This window comes from Pongo pygmaeus, chromosome 1, assembly GCF_028885625.2.
Source record: "Pongo pygmaeus isolate AG05252 chromosome 1, NHGRI_mPonPyg2-v2.0_pri, whole genome shotgun sequence".
NCBI lineage: Eukaryota > Metazoa > Chordata > Mammalia > Primates > Hominidae > Pongo > Pongo pygmaeus.
The window spans coordinates 69,830,927-69,848,722 of NC_072373.2; the positions used below are offsets into that span (position 1 = coordinate 69,830,927).

The window sequence follows — 17,796 nt, forward strand, 5'->3', positions numbered from 1 at the left end:
TTTTATTTTGTTTAAAAAAAAAAGTAGAGCCCTTGAGCTTCCCTTTCTTCCTCCTGAACAGTTCAGTCTTAAAGTCATTGGATGGGACAGAGCAAGGCAGGCATCTATGTAGGGGCTGAGGGACACAGGAGGGCAAGAGTGGGGTCTCAGAACCTGAGTAGGATGAAGAGGGCATCCAATGCAGGAGGGTGGCCAGTAAGGGGAATCAGAGCTCAAGAAGGCCAACAAGAATGTCACATGGAGGTGACCCCCACACACAACTGCAAGCCCAAGCACAGTGAGGATGGCCTTACCACAGAGAACTTCCTAGCACAAGAGCCAGAGTCCAAAGAGGGCAAGGAAGAGAGGGTGTGAGGAGATGGGAATAGCCCAACTTGGGGAGTCAGAGCCCAGGTGGAATGAGAAGGGCACCCACTTTCAGGTAGTCTGCAGATTAAGTGGTAGTAATGTACCAATGTTAATTTGTTGGCAACTTACTCTCAGATAACTCAGGATAATAGAATTTTTTGTACTGTTTGACATTTTTCTGTAAGTTTGAGATTTTTTCAAAATTTAAAGATTACTTTAAAAATCAAAGCAGAGCATATTAGGAATTTTAAAAATTATACTGCTATACAGCCTGGGTTTTCTCACACTATAACGATTTTTTTTTGAGACAGGGTCTTGCTTTATCACCTAGGCTGGAGTGCAGTGGTGTGGTCACAGCTTACTGCAGCTTTGGCCTACTAGGCTGAAGCAATCCTCCCACCTCAGCCTCGCAAGTAGCTGGGACTATAGGTGTATGCCACCATGCCCAGCTAATTTTTATATTTTTTGTAGAGCTAGGGGTTTCGCCCTGTTGCCCAGGCTGGTCTCAAACTCCTGAGCTCAAGCAATCTGCCCACCTAGGCCTCCCAAAGTGTTGGGATTACAGGTGTGAGTCATGGCACCCAGCCCTACATTGACATTTTATAGTACCTTAGAATAGGTCCACTGGACATGGTGGCTCACACCTATAATCCTAACACTCTGGGAGGCTGAGGCAGATGGATTGCTTGAGCCCAGGAGTTGGAGACCAGCCTGAGCAACATGGCAAAACCCCATCTCTATAAAAAATACAAAAAATTAGCTGGGGGTGGAGGTGCAAGCCTATAGTCCCAGCTACTCGGGACGCTGAGGTGAGGATTACCTGACCCCTGGGAGGTCAAGGCTGCTGTGAGCTGTGATTGCACCATTTTATTCCAGTCCAGGTGACAGAGTGAGACCGTGTCCACCCCCTCCAAAAAAAAAAGTTTCAAATTTTGTTTTTGTCTAATATCTTCTTTGAATCATGTATCGTTGTATTAAAGTGGGATAGCTAAAATGAGTATCATGTAAATAGTAAAACAGTCTCCCCCATTAATTCTGAAGAATATGTTTGGATTGATAAATAAGAGCAAAGCCCTCTGTTCCAATTTAGTTTGTAAGTGAAAAATATTCTAAATTAAACTAATATTGTATAAGAACTATGTGGCCCTTTCAAAATTTGAATATTCCATAGGAAAAAAAATAAAATTCTCACTATATATTAGGGCATTGCTATGGTTTGAATGTTTCTCCCCTCTGTAACTCATGTTGAATCTTAATTCTCATTGTAACATTAAGACAGTGGGAAATCAGACTATGGTATTTGAGAGGTAGAACTTTTGAAAGGTAATTAGAAATAGATGATGTCATGAGGGTTGGACTTTAGTGGCTTAATAAGAGAAGAAAGAGGGGATTGAGCTAGCACACTCAGCCCCCTTGTCATGTGATGCCCTGCACCACCCCTTGGGATTCTGCGGAGAGTCCCTACCAGCAAGAAGGCCCTCACCAGATGTGGCACCTTGACCTTGAACTTCTCACCTTCCAGAACTGTAAGAAAAAATTTTGCTCCTTTATAAATTACCCAGTCTTAGGTATTCAGTTATAGCAACAGAAAATGGACTAAGACTGGCCCATCCATAGAACTTTATCCTAGTTCATTATCGTATCATACTGCTTGAATGAATATCATCTTAGAACATGAGACAGGGTTAGATACCGGCAATCAACATAAGACAGGAAACAAATAATAACTTCATGTAGTTTACCAATTTACTCTCCCCTGCAGACTTCAACTTCTCCTGTAGTTTTATGGTGGTCTGTCGGATCTTTTCTATCTCCTCCTGCTGTTTAAGAATCAGCTGTCTTTCCTTCCGAGCTGCCTTATTGGCTTCTTGAAGACGTTTTATTTCTGCCTAAGGTTTAAAGAGTTAAGAGAGGGATTAAGATTGGGAGAAGACAAGGCCGAAGTAATATTTAAAAAAAAAAAATCAGCATATATATTAAAAATAAATATAGTATTTTATAATAAAAGTAGTAATACTGAAAAGTTTAAAAAATAGTGAGGGAGGAAATAAATCACATACAATCCCACCATTCTAAAATAATTTAATATGATCTCTTAATTTTAAATTATAATTAGATTGATAATTTCATATCCCATTTTAAAACATAACATATATTTTGTATTTTTCCATAATGCTACTCAACGTTTACACTTACTAGTTTAATAGCTGCTTATCAAGTAAACTAATTAATGTAACTATTATTCTACTGCTAAACTTTTAGGCCCCTATAATGTTTTACTATCTCAAATAATGCTTTAATGCCCATAGCTGTTTCATACCATGGATTAATTCTTTAGGAGAGATTTCTAAAAGTAAAATAAACAAGTCAAAGACAATGAATCATTTTATGGTTCTTAAAAAGTTTTCAAAATTGCTTTCAAAAAAGGACTGCCCCTGTCTACAATGCTACCAGAAACATTTAAGACTACATTGTACCAATATCTCTCCACACAGAATACTGTTTTCAGTTGCTATGTCGGCAGAAGATAATACACTTCACTGCTAATAATTGTCAAAATTTAACAGATAATCTTTTTTTAAAAAATAAATTTGTTTTAAATCTGTTTTCTTGGCTGGGCATGGTGGCTCACACCTGTAATCCTAGCACTTTGGGAGGCCAAGGCAGGCAGATCACTTGAGCCCAGGAGTTGACTAGCCTGGGCAACACGGTGAAACCCCACCTCTACAAAAGACACAAAAATTAGCCAGGCGTGGTGGCACTCACCTGTGGTCCCAGCTACTTGGGAGGCTGAGGTGGGAGGATCAACCTGAGCCCAGGAGGTCAAGGTTGCAGTGAGCCAAAATCATGCCACTGCACTCCAGCCCGGGAAACAGAGTGAGACCCTGTCTCAACCAATCAATCAATCAATCAATCAATCAATCAATGTTTTCTTATCAATAAAGCATAATAAAGACATTAAAATTTGTTAGTTATAATTATTTTAATCGAGATTTTTCTGAAACTACCTTAAAATGCAAAAAAGTGCTTTATAAACATCTACATTTCCAAAACACCAAGTTAACAATTGTTAATATTCAGTTATACTTTCTCCTAGTCTTTAATCCTGTAAAGAAAACATTACAGATAAAACTAGTCTGCAATCTTGTGCCCCAACTCTCAGAGGTAACAACTATCATGGGTTTGGTATCTATCTTTCCAGCACATTCTTTTTAAATTATTCTAAAAATATTTGTGCTTATCTGCAAAAAAAAAAAGATATACTATTTGGTTTGTATGTTTAAAAATATTTTATAAATATCATATGTGTATATTTTAAATCTTGCTTTACTAGATATCACTTTTGATATTTCACTATGCTAATTTACGCCTTTTAATGCTGCATAAAATTACAGTGGAGAACCATATATTTATCTCTTACCCATATATGGTGGGATTATTTTTATTTTTAAAATTTTTTAGAGACAAGGTCTTGCTCTGTTGCCCAGGCTGGAGTAGTACAGTGGCTCAATGCAGCCTCAAACTCGTGGGCTCAAGTGATCTTCCCACCTTAGCCTCCCAAGTAGCTAGGACTACAAGCATGCGCCACCATGCATAGCTAATTTTTATTTTATTTTTTTGTAGACACAGGGTCTTGCTATGTTGCCCAAGGTGGTCTCAAACTCCTGGCCTTAAGTGCTCTGTCTACTTTGGCCTCCCAAAGCACTGGGATTATAGGCATGAGCCACTGTGCCCACCCCATATGGTGAGATTTTAAGGTTGTTGTCTATTTTTTACTACTGTACAAACAATGCTGTAAGTGAAAAGCCTTATACATTTTGTCTTCTTGGGCACATTTATAAATTTTTCTGGAGTAGCAGTTCTCAAAGTGTGCTCTATGGAATCCCTGGAAGTCTTGAGACCCTGTCAGGGGACTCTGAGCATCAGACCATTTTTTATAACACTAAATACACTGTTAGCAAATGTATTACTTGCTCTTTATTCTCATTCCCTAATGAGTATACAATGATTGTGTACATTTTAAAGAAAGTAACTATATTTTCCAAAACAAAAAATAATTTACTGAAAAGAATATTTTAGAGTTTTGCAAATCTCTTTATCATCTAGCTTGATTTTTTTTTAACACTGTGCATTGGTCACTGGGAAAATGTTGGTTCACTAAGTTATGCGGGTTTTCTAAATGTTGACACACTTCATTATGCAATATCAAACAGTTATACTCATGAATATCACCATTAATCTCAAAAGAAAAATTATTTTGGGTGGGCAACAGAAATTTTTCAAAATCCTGACTTTTGTGTGAAAGCTTGAATTTTATCATTGGCAACATATATTGTCAGTTATTTATTTGAAGTGACAGGGATACTTTCTTTGTTTTTGAGAAAAACATTTGTCAAACACTTAAATCTGAATTAGCACAGGTTGCCTTGAATCATTCTTTCAAGTAAAAATGCTATTCCATGAAAAAAAAAAAAGGCTCACAATTCAAACAAGCGCACAAATACTTCTTGAATTAATCACTATATTCTGGTATCGAGCAAAGGTGTCTGATTATAGATTTCCCGTTTCTGTCACGCAGAATACAAAAAAGACATGTACTCAAGAGTTCAAGACAATAAAATTAATAATTCTTACTACTCAATCAGAACATTCTAAATGAAATTTGCTTTTTTTAACTGCAAGTAAGTGGCATGAAGACAATTACCAATACAGTTTGGTGCCATTGACTTGTGATAAAGCACCAGCAGTTTTACTCAGCATTGTTTTCTACTATTTAGTACAAATGTCAACACAGTGAAAAGGGCAAATTCATAACAGAGTATCATTATGAAAATAGTTTTGACCTTCCAGACCTGTGAAAAGGTCTTAGAGGCCAGAGTTTCACAGAGTATGTTTTAAAACTTCCACTAACTTAGGCCTGAGTTTCTGAACCAAATAATGTATAAATTCACCCAATTCAAGCCTAGAAGAAAAAAGAGACAACTTCTAAGGAATACTTGGGAAACAGGTTTGCACCTCTTGTAAGAGTAACTCACGAAGTTGTACAAATGAATTGTTCACTTTAAAATGGTGAATGGTATAAGTGAATTATTCACTTTATTAAAATGGTTATTTTTATGTGTTACGAATGTCACTTCAGGGAGGGTAAAACGAATAAGACATAGGAAAATATGGCCTTTCTTTTTTGGATACGGTTCTACCAAATTGCTTAGAGCCAGCCATTTCACTATCAGTCAAAAGAATTCTTACTGCTACAGTTGCAAGAAATATCTTAGCACATACATTCTTACACTTTGGTTCTTTCAACCTATAAGGCAACTTTTCAGGGGTAACCAATTGGATCAAAGAGTATATTTTGCATATTTACTTAAAAAATTCTTAAGTATTACAAAAAGAAAAAGTAGTCACTCATATCCCTACGACTGGCATTAAACATATTTAACAGTTTGCACATTTGTTTCAAATATGTTATTATCTATAAATAGATAAATACAGATGAAACCAAACTCCATGCCAATCTCTTCCTCCTTCCTCTCTTCCCCAGAAGTGTATCATTCCTATATGTAGTTTTTTGCTTTTGATGCATGAGTGGTTCCACAGAACATATACTACTAATTGGTTACTTTAAAAAAACTTATATGACGGGTATAATACTGTATATATTCTTTGCATCTTGCTTTTCTATAAAAAAGAACATTATGGTTTTTGATAAATGAATATCTCATGCTACACTGTCCAATATGACAGCTTCTAGCTACATGTGGCTAGTAGCTATAGTATTGGACAACACAGATAAAGAAAATTACTATCATTTCAGAAATCTCCATAGACAGTGCTGATATCTAACACATTCAGTTTCCTGCAGTATTATACTTTCTTGCAAGAATATGTTTTATTTCATCTATTCTTTTATTGAAGAAATTAAGTTGTTTCCATTTTCCCTTGCACATATGTGAAAGCTTTTTTAGGATATATACCAAGACAGAACTGCTGAGTCATATATTATATATGTCCTCAACTGAACCAGGTAGTGGCAATTGCTCTCAACTCAAAGTGGTTACACCAGTCAACACTCTAACCATCTACACAGAGCCACAGTGACAAAACTGGAGACTCAGGAGATCTCAAACTCACATTCTCCTCAAAGCAGTTGTCAAGTTCTGAAGTAGCACATAGAGGGCTAAGGAGTTAACCCAGAAAAGTCTCAAAAGCAGGGCAGAAATCCCCAGTCTCTTGTACTGAGTAAAAAGTTTTATCTGGGTTTCCAGTGAATCCCTGGAAAGCCCCAACCTAGGGACAATGCAAACCAGAAGTAGACTGAGGCTTACCAACTCTACAACCCAACCCTAACCCAGCACAATCTTTGAATGAATTAAGATGAACAGTTGATAACTCTAATAAAATAGCAAAAGAAAACTCTAATAAGATAGCAAAAGAAAGGATAAATCCTTTCTGGGGGAAGAGACCATCAGCTGGAGCCTTTGCAGTTATTTATATAACTGTGACTAGTATTCAACAAAAAAATTACTAGGCATGCAAAGAAAAGGGGCCACACGATAGTTTAAAAAAAAAAAAAGAGAAAACAGACAATAGTAATAATAGAGGCACAGATGGCCACATACAAGCAGACAGGGAAGAAATAGCAGTCAAGAACATTAAAATAACTATGGATAATAAGTAGAAAAAGAAAAGTAGGCCAGGCACAGTGGCTCATGCCTGTAATCCCAGCACTTTGGGAAGCCAAGGTGGGTGGATCACCTGAGGTCAGGGGCTCGAGACCAGCCTGGCCAACATGGTGAAACCCCGTCTCTACTAAAAATACAAAAAAATTAGCTGGGTGTGGTGGCAGACGCCTGTAATCCCAGCTACTCAGGAGGCTGAGGCAGGAGAATCACTTGTACCCGAGAGGCAGGGGTTGCAGTGAGCCAAGATCACACCATTGCACTCTAGCCTGGGCAGGAAGAGCGAAACTCCATCTCCAAAAAAAAAAATAAAATAAAAAAAGAAAGAAAAGTAGATTAAAGGATAGAGAATTTCAACAGACTCATAATCTATTTTAAAAAGAATAAAATTGGGTATTATAGAACTAAAACAAATCAAATTAAGAACTCACTGGATAGACTTAGCAGTACACTGGGCAAAGTAGAGGACATACTAATGAACTCAAAGACAGGTCAATAAAAACTTTCCAAAGTGAAGCACAGTCTTTTTAGTTTTTAATTTGTTTGTTTTAAGGAATGAAATACAAACAAGACAGAGGAGAGGGATGTGGCAAATGGTCAAAAGGTCTAACCTATGTCTAATTGAAATCCCTGAAGGAAAGGAGAAAAAGAATGAGGTAGAAGTGGCCAGGCACAGTGGCTCACACCTGTAATCCTAGTATTCTGGGACGCCAATGTGGGGGGATCACTTGAGTCCAGGAGTTCAAGATCAGCCTGGGCAACATGGCGAAACCCCATCTCTACAAAAAATTACCTGGCACTGGTGGCGCAAACCTGTGGTCCCAGTTACAGGGGAGGCTTAGGTGAGAGGACTGCTTGAGCCCTGGAGGCAGAGGTTGCAGTGAGCTGAGATCGTGCCACTGTACTCCAGCCTGGGCAACAGAGTGGGACCCTGTCTCAAAAAAAAAAAAAAAAAGGGGTGGGGGGCAGAAGCAATACATGAAGAGATAGTTTCTGAAAAAACTGATTAAATAAAACAACCGATACAAGAAGCTCAGCAAATCCTAAATAGGATGAATACAACGGAAACCACGGCTACATGCATCATAGTAAAACTACTGAAAAATTGGATAATTTTTAAATAATCTTAAGAGGAACCTTCAAAAGAACAAGACTAAGATAACTGACCTCTCCACATAAACAATGGAAAGCAGTAAATAATGGAAAAATATCTTTAGAAGTGCTGAAAGAAAATAATTTTATGCCTATTAAAAATATCCTTCAAAAATAAAGGTGAAACAAATACATTTTCAAACTAATCAAAACAAAAAATGTGTTATTAGCAGGCATGCAATAAAATACCAGACATATCAAAATGAAAAATTTTATACTTCAAAGGATACTATCAAGAAAGTGAAAAGAAACCCCACAGAATGATGGATAAATTTATAAATCTTATTTTTATTCTATCTTATAACAGAAAGCTATTGTAACATTATAGAAAGTTATTTACTTATTTTAATTAAGAAAAAATTTTAATTTATTTTAAAACCAATTTTTTGGATTAAAAAGACACAACTTATTTTTTAAAAAATAGAATTCAGGCCGGGCACGGTGGCTCAAGCCTGTAATCCCAGCACTTTGGGAGGCCGAGGTGGTCGGATCATGAGGTCAGGAGATCAAGACCATCCTGGCTAACATGGTGAAATCCCGTCTCTACTAAAAATACAAAAAAATTAGCCAGGCGCAGTGGTGGGGGCTGTAGTCCCAGCTACTCAGGAGGCTGAGGCAGGAGAATGGTGTGAACCTGGGAGGCGGAGCTTGCAGTGAGCTGAGATAGCGCCACTGCAGTCCGGCGTGGGTGAAAGAGCGAGACCCCGTCTCAAAAAAAAAAAAAAAAAATGGAATTCAGAATTTATTCAAATTCCTATCATCTGTAATGTTTCCTGGGATAAACATATAACTAAGTAATAAGCCAATATATAATTCAGATAATTAGCTTCCTAAATCATCTAACATAGTAGCTAGCACCTGACAACAGGTTAATATGGGGAAAAAAACTTGAATCTATTGAATACTTACCAGGCACAGTGAAACCCACTTTACATATGTTACCTCATTTAATCCTCACAACCACCATATGAAGTATAATCCCACTCCTACAGATGAGGAAATTAAGTCTCAGAGAGTTACTTAAACTTTGACCATGATTACACAGTTGCAAGTGACAACGCTGGATTTCGAATAATAGCAACTAATATTTATTGAGCACTTACCATTGTGCCACGGTCTGCTCTAAGTTTATTTTATGTATTAACTCACTTATTCCTCAAAACAACCCTATAAAGTATGTTACTATTATTATCTTCAGTTTACAGATGAGGAAAACTGAGACACAGAGAAGTTAAGTAACTTGTTCAAGGTTATGAAACCAGCAACTGGTAAAGTTGGGATTTTAACCTAGAAAATCTAACTCCAGAGCCTGAATTCTTTACCACTACACCACCATGCTGCCTCTCCAGAATTCAAAACTGAGGTCTTTCTAAGTCCATTAAGCCGAAATATTTATCAATATGTAATTAATATGTCATGAAAGTATAGGGAAACAATAATTTAAAATTTAATCCAAATAGATTCTTTTACACATATCTTAATTTTTAAAATTTGTATTTCAAAAGAGTATTTTCTTCTACTTACTACATGAAGGTAGAAAGTTTGCCTGTGTATTTTATTAATTTAGCAGTGACACACAATCCTCATTTAGGAGAAATACAGTAGATTACCAAGCAACCCCTATAATTATAGTAGTATGAACATAAACAGTGGAAGTATCAACTAAATCTCATTTAAGGCAATAATAAGGAAAAGAAATCAGGCAAAATAATAGATTCCACAAACTAACTTGCCTTATAAGCTGTCCTAAAGGGGTGCCTTCCCTAACATACCTTTTCTTGCTGCAACCTTAAAAGCAAACCACGCTGTTTCTTCCGGAGTGGGGGCATTTTATCATCCTCTCCTTTGTCTCGTAGATGTCTGCAAATAATATTTTTCATTGAGACAAAGATTTGATTAAATTTCTCTTACCTGAATAATGTCAAGAATTCTTGACTACTAAAAAGTCTACAAACCAATTTAACATTTTCAAATGTGAAAAGCAGTTGCTACATGTAGCCGTAACCATTAATATCCGAATAAGTATTTTACGGAGGTATATGCAAGCCCTAGAATGTGTCCTCTGAAGACAGAAGGACTTGGGGAAATTTATAATATTGCATCATATGACAACATAAGATTACAGTCAGTTAAGTGATAAAAGAGGAATGCAAAGAAAATGTTATGTGGGTAGGAGGAGGTCTTCAAAGAAATACAAATCAAGTATGACTGCCATATTTCTAGCTTGAGAAACTGGGTTGCTCTCATCAAATGAAATGAGGAAACAAAAACATCTTAAGCATTCCATTTTATGAATGAAGAAATTAGTGAAAACTGCTCAAAAGAACTTACTTTTTTTGATGCTCTAACCAGGCCAACTCAGCCTTAGTCTTCTCCTTCAAGGCCTTTTCACGGAGACGCAGGAGTGAAGACTGGTGAGCTGCCCTCATTTCTTCTTCTTTCATGTACTGTCGAACCATCTCCATAGTAAATTTAGAAAAGCTATCTTGTCCTCCCGAGAATGGCATGTTCAGTTCCTAAAGTAGATGGTTTCTTTCTTGTTTATCATCATCTAACCTTTTGGTACTTAATTCCACTAAAAGAGGTATGCATTTACAAAAACAAACTATGTATTTAACAAGGCCACCAACAATGTAAGAGAATATTCTTTAAAAAGGCACATGAGGCAGATTAACATTCATCTGCTAATTTATTCAGCCAATAAAATTTTAATAAACTACTGCAAGCCAATTACTGTCCCAAGGATACAAAGTGGGTAAGAATTTGTTCCTGTTAACCAAGAGGATTACAATTTGGTAAGAACAAATGTAAATTTCTAAATGGAATAAAATATTAGAAGAGTGAAGTAAGTACAAAAGCTAGAGAGACAATATTGGCTCAGATCCTCAAAGGCCTTATATATCATTCCAAAAAATAAGTTTGTATTGTACTTTGTAAGGAAAGTGAAACCAGATTTCATAGGAAAACTATAAAATAAAACTGATATCTTAGAAAAATCATTCTAGTAGCTGACAAATAAGACAAGTACAAAATGTTTTCTCATATCTTTGAGAGAACATATCCACAACCATTTACCTCCACAGATAAAGTGAAACACACCTTGGCAGTAGACAGTGTAGTTTTTTCTGGAGAAGCTTCTTCATCAGAGTCATCATGATGACCTCTTCTCTTTTCCATGTTAAATCTGCGGTGACTCTCTGAAGGCAGTAATGATCGAAATGATTGTTCTTCTATTTCATCTTCTGTCATGGATTCATCAAATTTCAGAGAATATTCTGTTGCAATAGACGTTGAGTCTAAACGAATATGGAGAAAGTAGATTTTATCATTATAATTTTTCTCAGTAGGCATTCAATTAGTAGCCCTCTGCCTCTTTATGGGACAATCCAACATAAATTCATAAAACTGATCACTAATAAATAGACATGAAATAATAAACAAAATTCATTTGCCTTACAAGCAAGAAAAAACCTCTAAAAATACCTAGAAATATTAGGTAAAGACATATAAAGATTAATGTTGCAAAAAATTTAGAGAGCTCTTACAAATCAATTAGAAAACCACTAATGCACCTATAGAAAAATGAAAAAAGGTCAGATCAGATGCTTTACAAGGGAAATATAAATAGTAAAAGTGAAAAAAATGTTTAACATTACTATCAATCAAAGAAATGCAAGTAAAAATATCTTTTTAAAAAACCCATTAATTCCAAGCTTAATTAGAATATGACAGCTCTTTCTGTTTGGTTCCTGTGTGCCTTTGACATGGTCCTGCATCTTTTTTTTTATTGAATACTTCTTCCCTTTCTGGTACTATAAGATACTCCAGGCTCAAATTGTATTTTCCCTACAGCCCTAGAATCAGCCATTTCTACAAAGAGCTCTTATTTACTTTATTAAAGAATGATATTTAGAAACCACAATCTAGGGGCCAGGCACAGGGGCTCACACCTGTAATTCCAGCATTTTGGGATGCCAAGGTAGGAGGATCCCTTGAGGCCAGGAGTTCGAGACCAGCCTGGGTGACAGAGCAAGACCCCGTCTCTTAAAAAAAGAAAGAAAGAATTTGTAGGCACTAGTTGCCCTTGTTACTACGGGTGTATCACTGCTTCTGCACTTGCTCAGTGGACAGAGCTAGGTAATATATGGATGTATATTAATCCATGTATACATGTGTGTGCACATAGTTATGCATACAATTACAACTGCTTTTGTACCCATCCAGTCAGCCAGCTAAACATGAATTCGTACTTATGTCTATGATCCAGTACCAGAGTTCATTCTAGTCTTCCTTTCTTGTGTATCTTCCCTTCCAACACTGAGAAACCTGGCTCCTACCATCCAACACTCATTTACTTATTTGTTCAAACCCAATACATATGTAAAGAACTGTTAACCTGTACCCCTGTGAAAAACTATTATCCAATTAGAGTATAGGTTTATGTACCGTTCCTATTGTATTAGGCTTATATTAATAGTTTCCACTCCAGACACCATTTTCCAAAGTTACTCATTTAGATCAGCTCTTTTCCCCTAACCCCTTCAATGTTGTTATGCCATGTATTTGTAACACAGTTAGATCCATTTATTGCAGGCTGCGTTCCATTTTGGGAACTCCCAATATCCTGATTAATGTGTGTGTATGCATGATTAGTTCACAGATATTAAAATTTACTCATTGTGATACACAGTTCCAAGGTTTTGACAAATACATAGCATCATACAGAACATACATACACACAGAACAACTACTCTATGTAACAGTTCCTTCATCCTAAACGTCCCTCCGTGCATCCTCTTTGCAGTCAACTACTTCCTCTTCCCCCTAATGCCTAGAAACCAATTGTTTTCCAACTCTTTAGTTGTGCCTTTTACAGACTGTCTTATAAATTGAATCATATTATAATACACAGACTTTTGGGGCCTGCTTTTTCACTTAGTAAAATTCATTTAAAATTCGTCCATGTGTGCTCCCTTCAACAGCTCATCTGGTACAGCAGAGGTCTGGTAGAGCGGAGAACTGTAAAATTCGTTCATGTTGTTGCATGAATCAAAAGATTATTCCTTTTAATAGCTGAATAGTATTTCGTTGTATGGATGTACCAGTTTGTTTATCCATTCCCCTAGTAAAGGACATCTTGGTTGCTTCTAGTTCTTAGCAATTATGAATATGCTGCTATGAACAACAGTATATAGGTTTTTATGTAGATGTAAGTTTTCAAATCACTTGGTAAATATCCAGGCATGTGATTGCTGGATTGTATGGTTAAGTCTTACAAGACACTATGAAACTATCTTCCACAGTGACCATATAATTTTCCATTCTCACCAGCAATGTATGCAAGTTCCTGTTGCTCTGCATCCTTGTTACCAATTTGTTATTGTCTGTTTTTCTGACAGCCATTCTAATAAGTGTGTTACGGTATCTTGTAATTTTAATTTTAATTTCTCTAATGATATATGATGTTGAAGACTTTTTCCTGTGTCTATGTGCCATCTGCATATTTTCTTCAATGAAGTATTTGTTCAGATCTTCCGTACATTTGTAAAATTGAGTTGTTTTTCCTATTATTGAGGTTTTTTTGTTTTTTTGGTTTTTTTTGGAGACAGAATCTCACTCTCGTTGCCCAGGTTGGAGTGCAGTGGCACAATTTCAGCTCACTGCAACCTCCACCTCCCGGGTTCGAGCAATTCTCCTGCTTCAGCCTCCTGAGTAGCTGGGACTACAGGCACATACCACCACGCCCAGATAACTTTTGTATTTTTTGTAGAGATGGGGTTTCACCATGTTGGCCAGGCTGGTCTTGAACTCCTGACCTCAGGTGATCTGCCTGCCTCAGCCTCCCAAAGTGCTGGGATTTCAGGTATAAGCCACTGCACCCAGCCTTCTATTACTGAGTTTTAAGAGTTCTTTATATATTCTAGATATAAATCCTTTATCAAATATGTGAGTTGCAAATATTTTCTCCCAATCTGTGGCTTGTCTTTTCATTCTCTTCACAATGTCTTTCACAGAATAGAAGTTTTAAAATTCTGATAAAACACAATTCATCAATTTTTTCTTTCACAGATCATACCTTGAGGTGTTACGTACCTAGGAAGTCATCATGAAACCAAACGTCACCTAGACTTATGTTTTCTTCTACGTACGAGGTTTTTAAGGGTTTGGTTTCTTTGGATAGTGGCTGCCCTGTGAATTCTAGCTGTCTTGGCTTCTTTAGATTCCTAACTCCATTTCCTCAACTCAAGAAGACCACTGGGCTCCATGCTCTGCAGTCTGGAAACTCTCTAGGCAGTAAACTGGTAGAACTGTAGCATTCGTTTCCAGTCTCTCATGAATCAACACAATTCACTGCCTGAGGCCCATTGTCTTAAAAATAGTTATTTCATGTTTTGCCTGATATTTTACTTGCTTTAAGAGGGTAAGTAGGCCAGGCGCAGTTGCTCACACCTGTAATCCCAGCACTTTGGGAGGCCAAGGCAGGCGGATCACGAGGTCAGGAGTTCGAGATCAGCCTGACCAACACAGTGAAACCCTGTCTCTACTAAAAATACAAAAATTAGCCAGGTGTTGTGGTGCGTGCCTGTAATCCCAGCTACTCAGGAGGCTGAGGCAGGAGAATTGCTTGAACCCAGGAGGTGGAGGTTGCAGTGAGCTGAGATCACGCCACTGCACCCCAGCCTGGTGACAGAGCAAGACTCTGTCTCAAAAAAAAAAAAAAAAAAAGTGTAAGTAAATCTGATCCCTGTTGTTCCATATGGCCAGAAGCAGCAGCAGTCCAAGTAAAACTTTTTTTGTTTTTGTATTTCTGCTAGTCAAGTAAAGCACTGGGCAAGTAATTCAATATTGTTTAAAGAAGTTAAATAAAGTCACTGTTCATGATATTTTAAAATAGTCACTTGACAATTATTTAGTCACTGTTATTGGAAGCCAGGCATCACGGTAAAGACTTGAGATATGGCACAAACAAATCACATATGGTTACTGTGCTTCCTTCTAAGGCTTACAAATATTATCTATAATTAAATATGCTTTAATTAGAAACACTATATTATTAATGAGATAAAGTTTAGTAAATATTAATGAGATAAAGTTAGAAATCTCCTCTGCTAAATATCCAAATACATCACTTTTAATGTCTACATTCCAAAACACTAGAACACAGTTTCAGTAGTTTGCCACTTTATTTACTTTTTTTTTTTTTTGAGACAGGGTCTTGCTCTGTCACTGAAGCTGCAGTGCTATGGCTAAATCATAGCTCACTGTAGACTTGATATCCTAGGCTAAAGTGATCCTCCCATCTCAGCCTCCCACGTACTAGGACCATAGGCTGTGCCACCAAGGCTGGCTAATTTTTAATTTTTTTGTAAAGACAGAGGTCTCCCTATGTTTCCCTGGCTGGTTTCAAACTCCTAGGCTCAAGCAATTCTCCTAGCTCAGCCTCCCAAAGTGCTGGAATTACTGGCATGAGCCACCACATCCAGCTTATTTGCCACTTTATAACAAGGATCACCTTTCCTCTGGTTTCTGAACAAATGATTACACATTTATTTGCAAAGAAAGTTACCTTTTTCATCAGGAAGAGATGGAACGCTATCACTTCGTAGAGAATCATCTGCAGCTGTCTGAACCTGTTCATCAATGGAACTCTCTATCTTTTCACCATTAAGTTTCTTCTCATTTTCCTTACAAGATGGAACTGAAGGACTTTCTTGGCGGCTGCTACCACTACTACTTCTTTTTATGGATACATGGAAACAACAACAACAAAATTAACAAAATAAGGATTATAGCTTCAAAGTAAACTTATTTGGCCAAATGACTGTACTTTATAGTCAAGATAAAAATGAAGAAAGATGTAATATAAAACAGAAAAATCTAAGTAACATAAGTCTGAGAAGATATTGTAAAAGATGAGAAAGATGAGTAGGAGAGAGGAAGGTTTCACTTTTAAATAATCATAATAGGCAGTGTTGTTAGGTTATCACTCCCTTTTTTCCTTTCATTTCAAAATCAAACTTCTGGGAAAGGGAGCTACTACTCACTGTTTCCACTTCTTTACTTTTCATTAACATCACGATTTATCACAATCTGCTTCCATCCCAACTGCTCTACTAAAACTGTTCTAAATAAGCTTAATCTATACTTTGAATTGTCAAATCCAGTAGATAATTTATTGCTTTGCAATATTAGATGTTGACCATGTCTCCTTCTTTAAAAGCTCTACTTGCTAAATAAAACGTAGTAAAATGTTAGGATAATCTGGATGAAAGATATTTGAGGACTTTCTATTATTCTTGCAACTTTTCTATAAGCTTGAAATCATGTCAAAATTAAATGTTAAATAAAAGAGCTCTCCCTTCTTATAACCTATTATTTTACTCTCACCTCCTTTTCCCACCTCTCTAACAAGCTTTCCTTGTTTCTTTCATTTGCTTTAAATTTTTCTGTCTTTCCTTAAATTGATGGTTTTGTTTTGGTCCTTTTCTATCTTTTTTTTTTTTTTTTTTTTTTTTGAGGAGTTTCATTCTGTCGCCCAGGCTGGAGTGCAGTGGCACAATTTGGTTCACTGCAACCTCCACTTCCTGGATTCAAGAGATTCTCCTGCCTCAGCCTCCCGAGTAGCTAGGATTACAGGCATGTGCCACAACACCTGGCTAATTTTTTTTTTTTGTATTTTTAGTAGAGACAGGGCTTCACCATGTTGGCCAGGCTGGTCTTGAACTCCTAACCTCAGATGATCCACCCACCTCGGTCTCCCAAAGTGCTGGGATTACAGATATAAGTCACCATGCTGGCCCTCTTTCTCTTTTATATTACATATTCTCCTTGGGCAGTCTTAATCATAACTTCAACTACTATCATTTAGAGTGAGTCTCAAATTTGTATCAGTATCTTTGCCTTCCCTTGATTTTAAGCTTCAAGTATTGAAATGCCATGTGAACTTCTGATTTTGGCTATTCCTAGCCAACAAATGAAACATATATTCCCCCAAGCTTTCTCCTCCTTACATTTCTTGGTTTATTCATTCATTACACAAGCCAGGTTAATATACTTAGGATCCTCAGCACATGCTTATTTCCTCTTCCAAAATGCCCTTGCTGCTGTGTCTGCCTAACGACCTATGGAATTCAAGAATCGGTTCAAGTGTTATTTCTGAGAAACTGCATGGACCCCACCCCAACTCTCAGGGAAGCTTTGGTCACTTCTGTCCCTGTGTTCATACTGTTTTTTTTGTGTATATTTCTATGACAGTACTTATCAGAATATAATACAATTGTTTGGTTTAATAAGTTTTTGAAAACATAAATCTTCTAATGAAGCAATAAGGTAAATGATGTAATGCCGCACATAGTAGGGACTTTCTAGTCAGAAGGACATGGGGTTGAATCTCAATTCTACCAATTAGTAGTTATATGCTAATCATTCACTCAATAAACTTGTAGTAGATTGCCTACTGTGTGCTAGGTACTTTGCTAAGTTCTGGTGATACAAGTATGCATGGTTCCCCCTAAGATGGCTATAATAAAAAAGACAACAAGCATTGGTGAGGACTGTAGAAAAATTTTACGTGGTGGGAAAATAGTATAAAATGCTGCAGTTACTTTGGAAA

General features: G+C 36.9%; 2 protein-coding genes across 17 annotated transcripts in view; both read right to left on the reverse strand.

The window, feature by feature from the left end:
- QSOX1 (quiescin sulfhydryl oxidase 1) overlaps positions 1-17,796 on the reverse strand; it is a 299,134-nt gene that overhangs the window by 134,641 nt on the left and 146,697 nt on the right. The window lies entirely within an intron of this gene.
- The window catches only part of CEP350 (centrosomal protein 350), a 159,174-nt gene that overhangs the window by 48,722 nt on the left and 92,656 nt on the right, over positions 1-17,796 (reverse strand). For all 16 annotated transcript variants that reach the window (XM_063651301.1, XM_054454017.2, XM_063651462.1 and 13 more), the window contains 5 exons: positions 15,751-15,920; positions 11,283-11,479; positions 10,515-10,699; positions 9,956-10,043; positions 2,091-2,237 (listed from right to left, as the gene is read on the reverse strand). In XM_063651301.1, coding sequence (XP_063507371.1) covers positions 2,091-2,237; positions 9,956-10,043; positions 10,515-10,699; positions 11,283-11,479; positions 15,751-15,920 — 787 coding nt within the window. The remainder of the gene's footprint in view (positions 1-2,090; positions 2,238-9,955; positions 10,044-10,514; positions 10,700-11,282; positions 11,480-15,750; positions 15,921-17,796) is intronic.